Consider the following 21,165-nt stretch of genomic DNA (forward strand, 5'->3'; position numbering starts at 1 on the left):
AAGTAAAAAATATGTCTGTTGGAAGGCGGTAATGTTCTCAATTGGTCCTTCACAGTGTTTATTTTAGTGGTGGGACTATATATTTTTTTTAAAAACTACTAAATTAGATACTTTGTAATTAATTAATCCCAATTAATCTAAATTAATCGCATAACAATATTTGACATGAGAAGCAACGTTTTTCCATTTTAAATAGATTTTGGTATATGACTGAATCAATGAAAATAATAAATGAGTTTTTTTCATCACTGAGTGCTAACATAGTGTGCAATATGAATAAAGAACATTATCATTGCATTGTTCATAAAGCACAAGCTTAAATTTAAGTAAGCTCTATTCATGGTTTTCCGGATTCTTTGTAAGCTTTCTAAAACGTGCATTAAAATGAAAAACAGAACTTAGTACAGAATAATCCAGAGAAGTGGAAATAAGAATATCTGTAGCATGAAATAAACAGATCAACTGATGAATCTGATTCATTTAGGTTGAAATAGTCTTTCCACATAGCTCATAAGTTAGGGTCTATTTTTTACAATAACTAAGGCTCATCCATGAAAGGTGATCTGGGGCACTCTGGGGGACTCCAGGGGGACGGGGGGGCGCCTTGCCGTCGTCCTTGGGCGGGCTGCTGCTTCTGTTCCGGTTTTCTTCTTGCCTGCTGACTCTAGGCCCGCCCACCGGGCATTGGTGGGGTGCCTCTGGGTTGGTAGCGGTGGCGAGGTGCACTGGGTCCTCGGCTAGTTAGGGCTCTCTCGGGTGTGTGTGTGTGTGTGGGTGCCTCTCGGCCTTGGGTCACTCGAGCGTCTAGGGAGGCTGCTCAGTCATGGGGGGTGGCCTGGGGCTCCTTGGCTCCCGTTGTTTTGCTGGCCTGGCTCCACCTTCGGGCCCGGGGCGGCACCTGGGTTCGTAGAAGTGGTTCTTGCACAAACATTGGTCGTGGATGCACTGGCATCGCTTGGGCTGTGGGATAAGCTCATACTGGGCTTAACCTTAGACATGTTGATCCCAAATACCACTCACTCCTTCCCTCTGTTCACGGCCACCACCATTATACTTAAGCTGGGTGCTGTGTCACCCACTTCAATTTATCCACAGTTGTCACCAGATTGGCTGAACTGATTACACAACACAATATATATTATAACTATGACATCACATTTCACTCTCACCTTAAAACAGTCGACTCTTCTCCACCCCTTCCATTTTCCTACCCTGACTCCCTCTTCCCTGTTCCCTTCCCTCTCACATACTGTAGGTGTAACAATGCCCGCTCTTTTTATATCCTTTTTTTAATAAAGTGTTTCATACCCTTCCTTAGAGAGGGCTGGTGATGGTCACAATTACTCAATAAAATAAATTCATTAATTTAATTACAATAACAAAACATGCATTGCTGTCTTAAAAAGATTGTACTTCTTGTAGTTTCGACCTCACGTGAACAAGCTGATATTGATATTGTGAGGTTATAAAGCGCTATATAAATCAAGTCCATTTGTCTTCTTCTTCTTCTTCTTTTTTTTTTAATGGCGGTTGGCAACCATAGTAAAGGTGCATTACTGCCACCTACTATGTGAGCCAGAGCTCCTGAGCTACATATTTCTTAAAAACTTGAACAAGGCTTTATCATTCCTGTCACTATTAAGAATATGGGGGATGTTTTCTCCTTAATTTCTCCCATTTCTTGTATTGAAGTCTGTGCATCAGTATCATTGGTACATCAGGAACTCGTACAATGAGAAAGAAGCATTATATGCATTATATTTCTGTATTTAATGAATCATAATATATGCGATAAAGTCCCAGCCCTAGTTTATTTACAATGTCAAATTATTGCACAGACATACTGCCTGAGCTAAAACAGCTGCCTGACCAGGCGTACAGTAAATACCCAACTGTTAGTCAAACTAGCAGGTTTCAGTGGTGGCTGAAACCGAGGAGTTACATTCCACTCATTCAAAAGAGATGGTTCAAACACACCATTCCTCTGTCAATGAGGAATTATCAACCTGTTCTTTTACACCTGTCTTTGCTCTTTGCTTAACCACAGAATGAGTTGCTAATATGCACAAAACGCACCTCGAGTTCCCCATTTTCTGCTGCGTCGTGAAGCGGGGTCCCCTCCCAGTTGTCTGTGACGATCTCCCCCCCGTGAAGCAGCAGCCAACTCAGCACCTTGGCGTGACCTCGACTGGCTGCAAAGTGCATGGCTGTCGCTCCGTCATTATCCCGATCTGTCAGAGTGATCTCTGTGAAACTCATCTGCATCAGGAAGAAAAGAGCGAAACCATAAGACAACATTTGAAAAGAATCGTATCTTTAGGAATTCATCAGCCTTTGGATTGTTTATCAGCTATCAGGGAAATTTAATTAGATCAATGTCAGATCATCATTAAGGAGTATCTGTGAGCCCTGCTTTGTTTTATTTGCTTTCTGTCTGTTTTATGAATCAAAATATCTGAAAAATCTCAATAAAGATAGCGCATGTAAAAAAAAGTGACACAGACATGCAAGAAACGATTGACGGAAATTTGTCAATTTACTTTTTACTCTCAATTATTTCCATTATAACGTTTGAACATAATTTCAGTAAAACTGTTTTACATGAGAAAGATTTGTAATGCAATTCAAATCCTGCAACTGGGGCATGGTACACTAACTCAGGCACACAACTGCCACGATTCAGTTCATTACGTCCCTCCATTTAACAATACAGAACAAAATGTTATTATTTAAATGTATCATATATTTATTATTATTATTATTATTAATAATAATAATAATAATAATAATAATAATAATAATAATAAAATTTATAAAAATAAGTATAAAGATTGTCGATTGCATATTCTATTTGAAAAAAGAAATGTAAAAAATTGTTATTTTTTTGTTCTTGTGATTCCTATTAGAAACACAAGAATTACTGCAGATTGTTAATTTAACTTTTTATTCAAAATAAAAAATATGAAAGATCATAAAAACTTTTTTCTTTATGTTTATTTGATTCCTACTTAAGACACTTTGATAAGAATGACTGTATATTGTTAATACAGTCATTGGTGGTCTGCCTGGAGATTCTTTTTAATGAAAAGATGTACCTTGGCTCAAAAAAGATTGAAAAACACGACTAAATTAGGAGCCTTGTCGGTGGTCACAGACACAAATGTGGTGAAAGAATAATAATAATAATGTACATAATTAATTCAGTCTGGACCAAATTATTTTACATTCTTTTACCTGAAACCAAGCAAATGTGCTACACTCTAGCCCACGGGGAACAGCTAATGAGCTGTCATGTTTGACCAGATGAACATCTGGGGACTAGAGGACAAAGCACAGAAGAGAAGGGGGATATGGTGTTCAAGCAAGCATGAGCAAACATTGGCCTGTGGACCACATATGGCCAGTTAGGCTTTTCAACATGGCCTGCCAAAACACCCCACTCGGCGGTGCGATACAAACACCAAACCAAACACACCTCCAAACAGACAGGTGGAAAGATGGGAAACAGACAGAAGGAGTTACTGTTACTGTGAAGAGATGCAGACAGAATTCACAAGTGATAAAGTTTCAGATATTGACACAGAATAGGCCCCATTTATCAGTAAATTCAAGATCATTTGCTTGAAAATAAAATGTGAAAACTTGAAATTGATGCACGGAAATTTATTTTAATCTCCAATGTAAATACTGTCTTATTGGGATGTGAGTCCTGGAGACGGATGCAATAAAGTGTTTTTACTTTCTTCTTACTGTGATTTATTGTTTTTTCCCCCCAAAAAAAACTTAGCCAAAGTCACTTCCCAACACATTTCTGGGGATTTTACTGAAATTTGTGGCCAAACAATGGTTGATGTATATTTTGGATTTTTGCACGGAAAGATCCAAATCAGGCCAACAATAAATGTGTGGTGTAGTGATGTGATATCAGAGAACACTGGGAACAAACTAGAACAATAATGGAGTCAAATCAATCACTGTCCTCTTTGTCTGGCAACCCCCCCCCCCACAAGAAATCACAGTAAGAATGAAGTAAAAAACACTTCCGTCCATCTGTCTACGGGACCCCACATCCCACAATGCAATGCAGACAACTTCACCGACAACGTAAAAAAAAGAGTGTTCACACTTGGGATCAAAACAACATTTCAAGCGTCTGTGCTTTTATCTGCTAAATATGTATTCTCTTTATCAGCTTTACTGAACACTTATTGAATGTGAACAGTGTTGAGTGTACCAGCCAGACGATGACAGTGTTGTGACCCATCTGAGCAGCAGCATGCAGGGGTGTCATGCCGTCGTTGGCTCTGATGCTTGGATCTGCTCCGCAATCCTTGACCAGGTATTGGACGACCTCCAGGTGACCCTCCTGACATGCCAGGTAGAGCGGTGTGGCACCGTTTTTTGTTTGGGAGTTGACAACACTGGAAGGAAATCACAATATAAAGACAGTGAAGGACTTACTGTATAGTTGGTAGATAACCAATGTAAATAATGGGAGCAGCAAATATATGATAACATTATCAAGCTTTAACAAAAGAACCTCCACCAGGAAAAAAAAAAAAATATGAAAATGTGTTTATTGTGCACTGTTACCAAACATTGATAGCAGTTGGAATGAGCCAAAAACTACTTTTAGGATAAGTTAGTCATCATCATGATGTTGCTTTGATATAAAGAAACAAATATAAATAAATGTATATCTATTGTTTAAAGCTTTAGATGAATAGAATAAACCTTAATAATAATAAAATTCACACATTGCAGAAACACCAAAGAATAGCAAAAGAAAACAGTAACAAAACAAAAAAGAAATACCAACATAGGATAATAGTGCAAATATACAAGTGTGGGATGGACATGAATTAGAAAAAGATAAAAATAAAATCAATTATAATGAAATTTAAAAACAACAACAACAACAAAGATAGCATTAAAAAACACTGATAAAAATGTGATTTGCTAAGGCAATATACAAAAACAATCAGTATTAATCAAAAGAAATTATTATAGTATTTGCAGTAGGGATGTAACGATTCACTCAACTCCCGATACGATTGAAAAATATTAAATTTTTTCTTCTAAAATAAAAATACTGTACTATTTTCTTTTATCTTTCATTGTCAAAAGAATCCCTTGATAAACTATGCAAAACAATGCAATTTAATAAAAAATAAATCCTGAATGCAATAAATAAAGAGAAATAGTACAAATGAAGAAGAAGCCTTAACAATTGGACTTTAAAATATAAAAAGTATAGTTATCATTATATTAGCGTACATTGATGTGTGAATGTGTTACTGTATTACCATATTGATAATCATGTAGAGTTGTACATAGGAAATTAAGTGTGTACGTGTGTGTATGCATGTGTGTATACATATATAATAGAGATTATTGGGTAGGATTAAATATGTTTTTATACTTCTTCCTACTCCTTTTCACGCATGTTAATGATAATGATTGATTTATATATTTATTTATTATGGATTATGACATCTTTGGTTTTGTTTTGTTGATTTCACTGTCTCATGTTCGAAATAAAGATTACAAACAAACAAACAAAACAAATCCCATATCAAAGAAATCAAAAATGTACAAATTTTTTATTATTATTTTTTTTAAAGTACTGCGATTCAACTTCAGAGTATCGATGTCAACCATAACACCGTTGAATTGATTTTTAACTGCCTCACGATTCATCTTTACATCCCTAATTTGCAGTATAAAATAAGTGTGTTCATAAGAATATGTGGCTACGTGTTGTGAGCGACTGGCAGCAGTGCCAGCATGTCGGTCTCGTTGGCAACACAAGCCTATTATGTGATCTGACAGCAGCCAAAACCTGCTGTTCTTTATATTTCAGTGACCTTTGACCCCTGCTTGCCTCCCCCTACGACAGCTCCTCCTTGTCCCACCGAGTGAATGAGCACTTCCTCGCTAAATCCCTAAAGGTCAGACTTTATTTGGACTGACAAATGAGCAATGCGTCTCCTAAGAGGATTATCACTTCTCTGGCTTTGCCTGACTTGCCTTGTGCTTAGCCACAATTTGCCAATAAGCAAGGCAGCCTGAGTGGGTGAAGTGGAGCAAAGCAGACAACATGAGAAAGATGATAATGAATGTATAATTGTTAAATAGGATTTGTGCAACAGCAGAAATTCACCTCTCTCTCTCCGAGAGCCGCTACTATCAGCTTATGGGTGCAACTTCCTGTGCGACAGATATGATACAATACCACAAAGATGGGCAACTTTTATCTATTGTAGCCACAAAAATGTTAATTGTATCTGATCCGAGGGCCACATTATTAACATTTGTGTCTTTTTGTGCTTTGAAGTGTCGTTTTTTTTTTAATTTATTTTCTGTGTCATTTTGTATATTAATTAGTTATTTTTGTATATATTTGTAGTCACCTTGAGTATTTTTTGAGTAAACTTGTGTACTTTTGTTGTCCTTTTAAGGATTTTTCTGCAATTTTGTCTGTTTTTGATGTCATTTTGTGTATTTTTGCAATTGTTTTGTGTAATTTACCATCACTTTGTGTTTTTAAATCATTTTGTGTATTGCTGTTGTTTTTGTCTTTTATGAGTCATTTGTGTCATTTTCTTAATTTTTTATTTATTCTTATGAATATTTAGTAATTTTTTGTGTTTTTTCGAGTCATTTTGTGTATTATCGCTGTTGTTTTGTGTGTTACCGCCTCTTTCACACAGAAAGTTGTTCCTGTAATGGTAGATAAATGCATAAACATCAAAATTAAGCACAGAATGATTGATAAATATAAGAAGATAACATATTATTAAAGCTTGCTTTAGTGCAGAGGTCATGAAATGGTAGGTCAGGATCCAAAAGGGGGTTGTGGACATGTCTTCGGCAAACATCTTGTGCTTTTAATTTGGCGTGGTTTAGTACATGAAGCAGGAAGTGGCAGCCATTTGATAGTTTTCTTCATGGTAATCATGTTTCACAGTAATAAATTATGACTTTTCACTTTGAAACAATCCTTTAGACTAGCTTGTTTTGAAGTTTTGGAAAAAAGTTATGAACTCTGGTCACAAATTCAACATTTTGTGATTTTGGCAATCCCTTCAATATTTAAGTGTACAGCTGATGAACTGTGACAGTATGATCTAAGAATGTCCCGATCCCATCACATGATTGGAAATCGGGCCCGATCACGTGGTCCCAGACTCGATCGGAATCGGACGTTATCTCCCGATCAGGACTCGGATATATATGTATATTTATTATCATTATAGGGGTGGGAGGTATACCGCTTCATACCAAATACCGGTATATATTTTTGTTATGATATACATTTTTAATAAACCGCCGTACCGTTATATTGATTACACAACGTTCGGAACGCTACACTGCGCCGCGTCAGACCTGAGCCTTTTAAACGTTGCACTGTGAAGGTAAACAGTGGCGCTTTGGTTACGGTGTAAGTGGATAAGAAAGCTCTGGAGCTGCAGAACTAGTAGAACATGATGACACAGCAGAACGTGTGTCAAAAAGAGGAGCCCGGTCTGTTGTTCGGTCAGCAGAATAAGTGGGATGCAGAGCGGAGGTGGAGAGTTAGACCCAAGTTCTCAGACGTTTGTGAATAAAGGAGTTCAACAGCAGGTAAATCACGACAACGTTTGTTCTGTTTGGAAGAGACCAAATGTATCGTTAGCCTCTCTGCTAACTAGGACTCGTCATCGGCCAATTCTCAAAATCAAAGGACTCGGACTCTGGGCCAATAAAACCTGATCGGGTCATCCCTAGTATGATCCATGTATCGAAGACCACATGCGACCGCATACTAGTATTATTCAGTCCCCCAAAATAAACGTACAAAATGACAACAAAAATACATACAAATAAAATGGTTTCAAAACACATACAAAAACACAGACATGCACAAAAGGACACACAGATGTATTCTAAAAACACAAACGACCACTGCAAATATACAAAAAGTAACTGAAAAATATACAAAACACTAACAATACACACACAAAACAGCAACATAATCAGCCTTTGTCCTTTCCTGTATTAATGCTCAGATTGGTCAATATTCTAAATGCTGATAATAGGGGAGTGGTGGCCTCGCTGGGCTTGTAATCGGAGGGTTGCCAGTTCAAGTCTCACCTGGGCCATCACTGTGGGATGTTGAGCGCGTGCTCCCCACGCGCTGCAAAATGGCTGCTCCTCAGGGATGGGTTAAATGCAGAGGACAAATTCCATTAATGTACTAACATTACATGGCCAATTAAAGGCGAAAGCCCCGATTTTTTTAATATGACCTTGGGATCAAATACAATCATATTTTTTGGCCCCCGCTGTGACAAACGTTACCAATGTATTGTATCAAACTGCAGTTGTGGTGATAAAACTGGGGACATGGAAGCTATATTTGCTAACAATCAAAGGAGCCTGTGTGAGTGAGGGAGGATAAAGCTCCCAGTACAAACAATTACATGATTAATATTTTACAAAAGGAGGGAAGTACCCTACATTTATGCTGTACAGTTAATTATTAATGCTTGTAACCAAAGTGAGTCTAAATTCCCTGGGGTACCTGTGTTCAATAACACTATTTTAGGGAAGTTTACCAGTGGATTGTGTTTGATGTGTTTGCACACCATCATGTCTATGAATTGGACCAAAGAGACGGACACTTCACCCAGGAAGTGTTTTTGGAGAGCAGGTGTAGATTTCAAAGGCCTAAGAAAGAGGTTGGCCTAGTGTGACAGCACAGCTAGTGAGTAGCTCAAGACACGCTGCCCCATTAGAGGAGAGAACTCAGATAAATACAGAGGAAATCTGATCTATGTACGTGCTCCATTACTTCCCTACCCCACATGTCCATGGTTACAATGACCAGGGTAATCTTCATTACAAGAAAAAGTGACTAATGTCATACTAATGACCTTCTTGCCTGATAAAGACTTGGGAAAAGTACACTCAATGTACTTTAACACCCAGAAGTCCTGAGATTTCACCTTTTTATTTTTCTACCAGGGATAAGCACTGCTTTTTATCAGAAACTCAAAGTGCCTCTACAATTAGGTTTTAAAGTCTTTATTAAAGCATCTTAAAGTAGCAAACAGAAACCTAATGAACCCAAAGAAACAAAAGGTACTGGAGACCCTTGCCAAACAGAACAAAAGTAGGGACAATACTAGACCAACCCCAAATAGGGTACGCCTAGTGGGTAGGCCTAGTGGGTAGGCCTAGTGGGTAGGCCTAGAGGGTAGGCCTAGTGGGTAGGCCTAGTGGGTAGGCCTAGTGGGTAGGCCTAGAGGGTTGGCCACATTTTCTCTATATCATGCATTTTACCCAGAAAGCTTCGGACTGAATGTTGTTTGTAATAACTTATATGACGAATAAAGGCAAAAGCCTAGGTTTAATCTTTAGTGGGTTGGACTAGTAGGTAGGCGTAGTGCAGGGTAGGCCTATTGGGTTGGCCTAGTGGGTTGGCCTAGAGGGTAGGCTGAGTGGGTAGGCCTAGTGAGTTGGCCTAGTGGGTAGGCCTAGTGCAGGGTATGCCTATTTGGTTGGCCTCGTGGGTAGGCCTAGTGGGTAGGCCTAGTGGGTAGGCCTATTGGGTAGGCCTAGTGGGTAGGCCTAGTGGGTAGGCCTAGTGGGTAGGCCTAGTGGGTAGGCCTAGTGCAGGGTAGGCCTAGTGCAGGGTAGGCCTAGTGGGCTGGCCTAGTGCAGGGTAGGCCTAGTGGGCTGGCCTAGTGAAGGGTAGGCCTAGTGGGCTGGCCTAGTGCAGGGTAGGCCTATTGGGTAGGCCTAGTGGGTTGGCTCTATGACGTGGACTAAATTCTCACATGTTTTGGGACAAAAACGCACATTTCCATGGTATTTTTCCAATATAACAGGTAGTTGTTTGTCCAGCAGTGTAGCTAAAGAATATTTTTGCGTCATAATTTCAGTGTACACCTCCTGGCTTCTGTAAGTCATCTAAAGCATATAAATATAAAATTAATAACAGTATTTGACTTGTTTAACCTTATTTTGCATGTACGGTATGATTTTGTGAAGTTTAATAGCCAGTCATTTACACAAGAAAAGTCAATGAAATGGAAACAAAACAGAAAAGTGTAAACTCACACAGAAATCGGTATATCTAAATAAAATGAATATTTATTTTTTTTAGTATAATTTTATTCTCAATTCAAACACAATTTATTGTGATATCCTTCCTTAAAAGAAAGGTACTGAAATCCAAGCTTAAAAAATCATTTCAAATGATCAACTACTCATTTGGTGTTTCTTATTTTGTAGAACATTTCTGTTTTAACTTCCTGTTTTGAGGCTACAAAGGATGTTAAATAATTATTGACTGAACCTCTTACAAACAAAAATGAGCTCATTCAGCAAAAAATAATCTCATAGCAGCACATTTCATTGTTCCTCGGCTCTCATGTGAGGTTATGGTGGAATAAAGGACTTTACTCACCTTCTACTCAGGGGTTATTAACAAGATTAAAGCTGGAGAAAGTATGCACAGCTTAACCACAGACGCAGGGAAATAAGAGTGTACCCTCCTGTTAATTCTTACTTTTAGAGCAGACATGGGCAACTGATGGCCCAGGGGCCACATGTAGCACTCAGCCTAATTTTGTACAGTCCTCAAAGTAATAGCAAAAATGAACTTCAAAAATACACAATGACAGAAAAATTCACAAAATGACTCCTAAAACACAAAAAATGAAAATAAAAATACAAAAAAAATGATTTAAAAAACATTCAAAATAAGAGAAAACATTTTAAATGACTCCAGAAACAAACAAAAGGACAACAAAAACACACAACATAAACATACAAAAAAAAAGAAAAACATGCAGAATTACTATAGAAACACACCAAACGGTAAAATATGCATTAACTAATGACATTAAAAACACACTAAAAAACAAAAAGACAATAAAAACAAAAAAATATAAAAAAGACATTCAAAATAAGAGTAAAATATACAAAACGACAACAAAATACAAAGAGACTCCAAGAACACAAAATAACAAGAGAAATACAAACATACAAAAGAAAAAGAAAAATACACCAAATGTCAACATAAACACAAAACGACTTTAAAAAATGCACATAACCCTTTGTTGTTTCCTTCCCGTATTAAAAATCAGATTGGTCATTATTCTAAATGCTGTAAATATAGTAATAAAAGTTGCTCATCTCTTTTCATCAGTATCAGATTGCAAAAAGTTTGTGATAAGAGACATTCACTTCTGCTCAATTTGATGAGAACATTTTTGAGTTAATTTGATTTTTTAGCATGTCATAATATGAAAAGTAAAGCAAATGTTCTATCTTGTGTACCATTTGACCCGTCTAACGGCCAGAGGTGTGGTCGCGAGTCATGAATTTGATGACTTTAGACTCGACTCGACAAAATGTACAAAGTTCTGGGACTCGACTTGGTCTTTAACATCAGTGACTTGTGACTTTACTTGGACTTGAGCCTTGTGACTTGGAAGGACTTGGTACTTTCCCCCAAAGCCCAAACATGTTGCAGTAAACTGCTCTAGCCGTGTGTGTGTGTGTGTGTGTGTCCGTATGAGGAGCGGGTACATATGTACTGTATGTCCTGGGTGGGGGTGGGGGGTGACAACATCCAATCAAATAAGGCGCACAGGGTTTTTAAGACAGCATTCAACCAATCAAATTGCAGGATAACAGGACGAAGAAGAACCGTCAATCACAGCGTTGGCGGCAAAATGATACTTAAAATAATTTTGTTTAGGTACAAAAATTATGAGTTAATCAATAAAAAACTTGCAGTATGCAGAACATGCACTTCAAGGATCGCAGACGGAGAAGCAACAACTTCTAACGTTGTTTGTCATTTAAAGCAGCACAAAGAATTGCGATTCTAATCATCCACAATTCTGAAAAAGATTCATAAACTTCAAAAATTTATTTATTTTTATTTTCTATTTTATTTAAAAATTTTTATTGCAAGTCAAACAATACAAGTAGAAACAGAAAACCAAAACTACAATAACAAAAAAACAGACAAAGTACTGGACGAAAGCAGTTATACAATTCTTGTAGTCACTGATAGTTGAGATTTACTTCTGGCCTAAGCTTTCATTTCAGCAATTTTAATTTATGTACAGTAAGTAAGTTTTTATTTGTTTAGCATGAATAAATGTTACCTTTTGTCTTAAGTTTGCCGTTGTTATTACATCATTGGAATCAGTTTATTTAAAATTATTTTATACGAACTGTATTGTTTTGATGCCATAGTTTGCCTTAACACACTATGCACTGGATCAATTTTTGAATCGAGAATTGTTTGAATCGTGAATCGATTTTGAATCGAATCATGAGACGCCCAATGATTTACATCCCTATAAAGAGCTGAATTTTGACCACTTTTTTTTACTTTAGGATTATGAACATATTCATTATGAAATAACATTATTTATAAATAACTAACAAAAAGAATATACAGTTGAAATCTGCTTCAGCACTGTTTGCGCGAAGTACATTTTAATTTTGTTTTTCTAATGTGAAGCACTTTAACATGTGAAAAGAATATTAAAAAACTATAAATAAATATAGATGATCAAAGCATACAAGGTCTACGTAAATATTATTACTCTGTTGTTAAAAGGACTCAAAAGGAGTCAAAACTCAAATGGTAGGACTTGGGACTTGACTCGGGACTTGAGGGTAAGTACTTGAGACATACTGGTCCCACCTCTGCTAACGGTCACTGTTGGATCTTACTCAGCACTGATTGCATAATGTCTGTGTAGCCTTTCTGACACCATCCCACATACATCTATTATTTCTGTATAGTGAGGATATCAGCAGGGACCACACAAGGTTTCTGGATTTATTACTTTGAGATAGAAGAGTGAACAATTCCCCATTCAGAGATGACCGATTAATTAACGGCTTCAATGTGTGGGAAGAATAGCTTACAAGTGCTGTCCCGTCATCTATCCAGTCCTTCACAAACACTTACAAAAAAGCTCTCTGGAGAGACCATCAGACATCAGCCTGATGCTGCGTTCACACCCAATGCGTCTTCTGCAGCACCGGACGCATCTGCCGCACGAAACGTACTGCAGCTGAAGCGAAGCCCCGCCCATCAGCACGGTGAGTTCCTTTTTCTCCTCTCATAAACATAAACCACCAGTGATTAGCAGCTAATGCTATCCTAGCTCAGTGCCGACTTTCAAAGATGAAAACTACAGAGAGAACTTTTACCTGCTACTACCACCTCCTCGCTGATTCTCCTCCACGCCAAATCATTCCTAGTCCGGTCCCGGTTATAAAGGCTGTGTCATACAGCTCCAGGTGGTCACACACAGCATCTGACCGGTGTCCGTGTTGACGGCCTGACATCATCATCAACAAAGACTCTGATTGGCTTTCGTCATGCGAAACAGTCGCAGGAGTTCAATATTTTCAATCCTGGCGAATGTGCGGATATGCGTAAAATCGGGAGCGCGCTCGCACAGCCAATGCACTTGCCGTGCGGATCGGACCGCACCGCCGTACAGGAAAGATTTTGCATCTGGGACGCATCTATCCATTGACTTTGAATGTAATCTGGACGTACGGACATTTCGTGACGCATCCAGTAAAAACTTGTAAGGACACATCAAAGAGATCAGCACACGCCTCTGATGGAGACTACATTTCAGCAGTCGAAACCTGTCAAAAGATCAGAGTAAACTTCCTGAAAAAAAGTTGTCTGAATAAATTAAACCTTATAATATATATTATTCAAAAAGAAGACAAATAAAACTTGCTGGAATTCTTCAACAATGGAGCAGCAACATATTACCGTGGTTTTCGTGTTTTGTTTCGCACCGTAGTCGATTCACCTGGCCCACCCACAATGCTTTGCACTCTCCATGTCATCTTCGACACTTGTGTCTGTGTTTGCTCTAAGCATTTTGTGTTCACGTCACACTTGAATCGCTCTAGACTGCGATTGGAAATGCTCCAAGTCTGGACAAAACAAACGCTCTAGAATTTATCAACGTGATGGGTTAAAACACTTCAGGATTAACTAGTCCTTCTTTCAGCAGGACCCTGAGTGCATGGCCAAAATGACAAAAAAGTTACTTTAGAACAACTTGGAACTCCCTTGAGTTTTCCAGTTCGAGCAAAAGCTCTGTAGATAACTGTGTACAGCACTCCACATCCAACCTGATCAAACTGGTGAATTTCTCTTGAGAAAAAAAATGAATAAACTGCCCTAAGGTTGTTCTGTCAAGCACGTACATCATACTCAAAATGAGTCTGTGCTTAAATAAAATATAGAGCCAATGCTGTGAAAACCTGCTATGTTTTATTTCCTCATCAACTTCTGTTGTGTTATTAGGGCTGAACAATATCATTGTTCGTGCTTCTTCACAATATAGGCCTACTGCTGCTCACATCTACAGGTGATAGACCCAAACCCCTGAGTCACGATATTGTTTTGTAGTAGAACAAAGACTCTCTGAGGTGATTTGTGTCTTGTAATAAATCCTGAGTTAAGAATGCTATCTTTGCTCTGCAAACTTCTCCTGTAAACAAAGCACGGCTATTCAATTGGATTTGTTTACCTCATTATCTTATCACCCGTTAAGGCTACTGGGTGTCACCGTGGAAATAGTGGTAAACAGCAGAGATGGGAGGGGCTGAGGAGAAGAGTGAATGGGGCGCAGCTATCAGGGAGCCACCATGTCCCTAAGGCCCATTAAATTTTCAGAAGGTCTGCACCTGTCTGGGGTGCCAGCATGCGGTGCACAAGGTTAGCGTTTGGTTAGTGGCTGAACAGACAAATGTGTGCTGCTTTACATTGCTTCTAAACAGACTTATAGATGATCAAAGTGAGGTAGTTTAAGGTATCTAATTGTCCCTAATGCACACGGCCTCAATTCTTCCTGAGAATGACACAAATCTCACCTTTAGCTTTGTGCTGTATTAATTTGTACTTTTGTAATGTTTGACACTGAGATCTGTACGTTAAAATCCAGGACTTGCTCTCACTGAATGTGCGCAGGTCTGTTTTAGTGTCATAGTCAAAAACATGCAAGATGGCTGAAAGGGAAGCAGTGAGTTTTTACGCAGCTACAGAAGATGCTTTGATGTCTTGGCTTGGCCAGTCTTGTGTTGTGGTCTTCTCTCTGCCTCTTTTCCTGTCCTGTGTTTTATTGTCTTGTCTTGTCCTGTTCTGTCTTGCGCTGTTATATAATGTCTTGTGTTTTGTTTTTATATCTTCTCTTGGCCTGTATTGTCTTCTTTTATCTAGTCTTTTTTTGTTTAGTCTCATATTGGCTTGCCTTGTGTTTTCTTGGCTTGTCTTGTCTTGTTGTCCTGTATGGTCTTCTTTTTATCTTGTCTCGTCAAAATCTTGTCTTGTCTTTTGTTTTCTTGTCCTGTCCTGTATTGTCTTGACATGTCTTGTGTTTTCTCATCTTGTCTTCTCTTGTCCTGTACTGTATTGTATTGTCATGTCTTATGTTTTCTTGTCTTGTCTTGTTTGGTCTCGTCTTGTCCTGTCCTGTATTGTGTTTTCTCGTCTTGTCTTGTTTGGTCTCGTCCTGTCCTGTCATGTATTGTGTTTTCTTGGCTTGTCCTGTCTTGTTATGTCTTTTCTTTTCTTGTCTCATCACAATCTTGTCTTATCTTGCTCTGTATTATCTTGTCCTGTCTTCTGTTTTCTCGTCTTGTCCTGTATTGTCTTGTCATGTCTTGTGTTTTCTTTGCTTGTCCTGTCTTGTCTTTTCTTTTCTCGTCACAATCTTGATTTCATTTTTCTTTTCTTGTCTCATTCTGTATTATCTTGTCTTATCTTGTCTTGTTTATTCTCTGTCTTGTCTTATGCTGGTGGCGCTCCACACTTGGTGGCGTGACATTATACATAATAAGAGCTGGCGTTACATAAAACACACATGGCTGTTAGTGTAGATCAACAACTAAGAAGTTCTTAATAACGTTCCTAATTTGAGGTTTCAACACAAAGTACTTAGATTACCACATGTTGCAACACTAGCTGCTCTGGTAATTGGATTTTCCATTTTAAAAAAAACAAAAAATGATTTGTTATTTTAAAATTAAAAATAATAAAGACCAGTTAATTTCATTTTCTGTTTCTAAAAACAAAAAAATTAAATGAATGCATGTTGTGGTGTGACCGGAAGTTGCGGTTTCCAAAATAAGAGCACATTTGAGGACAATGCTGTGTTCCTGCCAAGAGCATCAAAATAATTTTGTGTCAAAAGCACAAATGATAGATACAAAAAATAAAGGTCAACAAAAAATACTTTTTAAAAAAGACACACAGAAAAATACACATATGGGATAAGGACAACAACAATGACTCAAAAGCCCAAAAGCGCCAACTAAATACACAAAATAACCAAAACAAAACAAAAAAAAACAAGAAATGTGAGAAAAATGTATACAAAAAAACCAACAAAAGTACATAAAACAATGAAAATGCTGTATTAATGCTCAGATTGGTCATTATTAGAAATGCTGACATGAATGTTGATGATCACTTTTTCGTAGCCTCTGTTGTGCTGAAATCAGCCCAGAGGGGTATTCCATAAAGCGCGTTATGTTCATACTCTGAGTATCCTATTCCTGAAAGCGAGGTAAGTTCTTCTCTGAGTATGTCACCATGGTAACATTCTCCGTGAACTAAACCTGGTCCCTGGCAGGTTTTGTCTAAGAAATCCTGGGTTTCTTTCTACCTGACTCCGCTCACCTGAACACCGCTTCTCAATGAACACTTTAATTTACCTCGACACTCTTCTCTGACACACATTTGTAACATCACACACACATCGTTACTAATGTTGTGCTGCTTTACATTTTTTTGCAAACTAGTTTTCTTTATAACGTTGGGGATGCAGAGCATTTAGGGAGAGGCACTATATGCTTGATCTGCATTTAAACACCTAATGACGTCTTTTATAAAGCTCCCTGGATACAAACCTTTGGCAAATGTAAAGGGGGAACTGACAATTTAAAGGAATACACATTTAAGGCTCGAAATTTACATTATTTCTTGCTGTATTACAGCTGGATATATAGTGATCAACAATAAAGTTAATCCTATTGTTTGAATGTTATTGTGGCGCAGCGGGTAAGGACGCACGCTTTGTTGGGGATTCGAATCTAAACTGAGTCTTTTTTTTATGACGTCTTTTTTGGATGTCCAGACGACTCTGGCTACTACATTACTTTAAAAATCAATATAAATGACGCAACATCAAGTGGCCATCACTATCTTTAAAGCCACAGCAGTGGGAGGGCTGTACAGTGTACACTTCCCCAACTTGCTGGAGCCAAATGAAAGTGGAATACTCCTTGAATACACCTTTTTAATTCTAAGTACTGTATATTCTGAGTGAACTCATTCGTGAGTAACTCTGTAAGGTGAGTATTTAAACTGTAAGTAGAAGTGGAGCTGTCTATGAAAAGTGCTGTGAACGTACATCTGTAGAAGAAGCGATCAGCCCGCTCAGTGCGGCTCCCCCGACTCCACAGACACTATACTATATACTATTCACACTATTCCCTGGTCGTCACATCACTGGAACGATGAAGTGATGAAGCGACCAAAAAGCGTGACTCATCACGGGCGACTATAGTCGCTGAAGTGGCGTTCTGTGTGAATACTTTTATAAAAGGCTCATATTCCCCTATAAACGCGTGCTTATTTCACCCATCGGGGTGAATAAATCACTCTCTTCCCGCTGGTTGCCATGGTAGTTCGTGTTATCTTTGCTCCCTTGATGATGGCTTTTTATCGCGCTTGTAAATAACCCAAGGTTTACATACTCAGGGTTGATTGACACACTTCATCCCAGCTGTAATGTAATCGAATACCCATCGCGGGGTATGTTGAACCTCCTTTCTGGAAAACCCCTCAGATCTTATCTAGATAAAGTTATTATTTATGGAGGTGAACATTATCATCTTCACATTCCAACAAAGCAACAGTTCTGATTTTATGAAGGAAGGCTCCACACAGCCGTAAAGATAAAGTACGCTGATCTTACTTTGGGCTGTGTCCTAGTAACAGGCGCAGAGAGGGGAGGTCTCCCTTGGCAGCAGCGTAGTGAACAGGCAGGGCGCCCGTGTCGGTGGAGGCCCCGGGGTCCACCTCGCTGCTCTTCAGCAGCCAATCAATGATCTCATGGTGACTGAAGCGGGACGCCAGGTGTAGAACTGTGGCTCCTGAACCGTCCCTGTCCTGTCAATCAAAAGAAACAGAGTGAAATCATTTATTTCATTGATAAACTCAGAGGGTGGAGAAGCTTGCTTTGAATATTGCCCCTTCTAACGCAGATGCTGTTTTAATTGTTTTTTTTTTTTTTAAAGCATGTGTCAAACTCAAGGCCCAAGGGCCAAATCCGGCCATTTAGAGTATCCAATTCGGCCCACATGAGAAAGTAAAAATGACTGAGAAAACATGAATCATTGTGTAAAAAAACTAATTCAGTTGTAAATATGTCAGTCCCTTTAAATACACAAATTCAATGCAACTCCACAAGATTTGCAACTCTCACAGTTTTCCCACGCTTATATCACATGATGGCTGTCAATTTTTTTCTCAAATTGTGGAAATAATCAAAAAAGAAATATCCAAAGTTCTGCAATCATGCTCAAGTTATTCCACAAAATGTACCCAAATTAAATCAAATTTGGTTACAAAATCAAGGGAATTTAAACTGAAGATCCTACGGGGACAAAAATCTGTCGTTTATTGCTGATTATTGTCGGTGCTTTATAGCGATGTAACGATTAATCATAAGGCAGTTAAAAATCGATTCATAGGTATCACGGTTCATATCGATACTTGAATCTCAGTACTTCTTTTTAAGAGCAGAGGGCGCTACCTATTTATCTATTTATCCTTCTTGTGTCCAGAAACGTAGGCAGTGGGCGGAATTGCCTCCTACTCTTAAACATGTTCATAAATGATTCCTTACCCCTTTAGCACCGAAAGAATATCTGTAAAAGTCATGTTTTTCTATTAGCTCTGTCTGCTAGCATAGCATCTCTTCTTCATTGCTAGAATATCTGCATGCCAACCGACCACTAGTTACCAGCGCCCTCTGCTAGTCCAAACAAATATCTGATGTAAATACAGTGCAATGACTGTTTTTTTAAACATTTAAGGCAGAAAATACATTTTCAGTTGCACTTTTAAAAAGAAAAAGAACTATTTTGCAGTTTTGCATTGTTTACTGTAGAGCCATAATTTAAATTAATAGGCTTCTTTTGTATTGTTCCTTTATTTATTTAATTCAGGATTTATTTTTAGTTAAATTGCATTGTTTTGAATAGTTTATCATGGGATCCTTTTGACAATGAAAAATAAAAGGAAAACAGTAGAGTATTTTCTACAGTCCCATTTTGTAAAATAAATCGTGAGAGAATCGTATTGTGAATCGAATCGTATCGGGAGTTGAGTAAATCGTTACATCCCTAGTGCTTTACATACTTGTGCAAACCTAGAGCGAATAATGTAATTGCTTTTCTCTACCTCAAATATTCTGTATTTTGCCCCTGAACTAAAATGAGTTTGAGACCCCTGTTTTAAAGAATTAATACATTACTTACCATCAAAAGTACTAAAAAGGTGACACAATCTTACCGAAGGGGATAAAAGAAGGTTTTAAAATAATTTTAAGTGCCACAAATTAACACCATCGATATTAGATAAAGACCAAAAGCAGAGTTTAGTAACACAAAGCCAATGACAAAAAATAGTGAAAAAGTGAAAGTGCACAACAGTGAGCATCCATGGGGAAGATTGCGTGTCAAGTGGTAACTGATAGGTTTTCCTTAATGCCTGCCAAGTATCTGATCAGTGAGTTCTGTGATGCTTGTCTGTGGACTGTAAGAAGTGATGGAAACAAGATGATAAAGCTCAAATTACTTTGTCATTAAACCACTATTGTTTAAAGGGGAGCTGCACTAGTCATGTATATAACATAAGGTGTGTATAATGTGTAAACAATAAATAATATATGTGCACAAGTATCTAAAAAACACATTTAAAGCACTTGTTTTGCTCGATTTTGTATCTTTAAATACAATCCCTGGGGAGTACCCATGGTTGGCCATATTTACATTGGCTCCCATCTCATTTAACATTTCTGTAGTGTATTTCTCCACATTTCATTGCCCTTATTGTTTTATTCTTTATTACTTGAGATGTACCGATCCGATATTGATATCGGTTCGATATCAGCGAGAAAACGAGTATCGGATTTTATCGTACTGCATCTAAAATCCCTGATATAAGCTCCGATAAAATTTTCCGCTCCAGTACTTCTATCCATAGGTGACTGTGGTTCAGTAATGGACCTAAACGTTGGTGCTGGTCTTATAATTTATTTTTTATTTATTTTATTCAATTGTAGAGTAGTGTAGATATTATGTTGAAGGTTAAAATGTATGTAACCAATTGGTTAATAATAAAGGGGTCAGTTTTTCTCATACCTACTATTGTTCTCTGTTTGAGTGACATCACTTGATCAAGCCTTTTCTAACATTCCACACTACAAACTATGTCAAAAGAATGTATGATTTGTGCTGATATCGTATCGGATCAATATCGGTATCGGCCAATACGAAAGGCTGCAATATCGGTATCATATCGGAAGTGAAAAGGTTGTATCCCTATTTATTAGGCATTACTGCTTTGCCTGCTTTTCATTGGTCTTTATTGTTTCCTCCACCAGTCGCAACAAACACTGTCGTTCTGATGAGGCAGACTGCATTATGCAAACAGATGGAAAACACGATGATGGAGGTGGACACGTACGTCTTTGTCAGAAGCTGGACCCCTCACACACACTGTGCGGAGCAGAGAAGGGACACTTTTATCACAGCCGGGCCACAAAAATGTGATCGTCTGATCCGATGATCACATGATTTGCATTTATGTCAGCATTTACAATAACGACCAATCTGGGCATTAACACCGGAAGGAACAAATGACTGTTTTTGATGCTCTTGGAGCATGTGTTTTCGGAGTCAATTTGTGTTGAATTATTTTGGTCATTTTGTGTTTTTTGAGTCAATTTATATAGTTTTGTGTGTTTTTAGAGTCATTTTGTGTTTTTGGAATTATATTTGTGTATTTTGTTGTCATTGTGTGTGTATTCAGGGTTGTTT

At 38.1% G+C, this 21,165-nt stretch overlaps 1 protein-coding gene across 4 annotated transcripts in view; it reads right to left on the reverse strand.

Annotated features, from left to right (window-relative positions):
- espn (espin) overlaps nucleotides 1–21,165 on the reverse strand; it is a 75,268-nt gene that overhangs the window by 49,768 nt on the left and 4,335 nt on the right. For all 4 annotated transcript variants that reach the window (XM_028453694.1, XM_028453695.1, XM_028453692.1 and 1 more), the window contains exons 2-4: nucleotides 18,036–18,229; nucleotides 4,235–4,421; nucleotides 2,077–2,259 (exon numbers count right to left, since the gene is read on the reverse strand). In XM_028453694.1, the coding sequence (XP_028309495.1) occupies nucleotides 2,077–2,259; nucleotides 4,235–4,421; nucleotides 18,036–18,229 (564 nt within the window). The remainder of the gene's footprint in view (nucleotides 1–2,076; nucleotides 2,260–4,234; nucleotides 4,422–18,035; nucleotides 18,230–21,165) is intronic.

This window comes from Gouania willdenowi, chromosome 7, assembly GCF_900634775.1.
Source record: "Gouania willdenowi chromosome 7, fGouWil2.1, whole genome shotgun sequence".
Classification (NCBI taxonomy): domain Eukaryota; kingdom Metazoa; phylum Chordata; class Actinopteri; order Blenniiformes; family Gobiesocidae; genus Gouania; species Gouania willdenowi.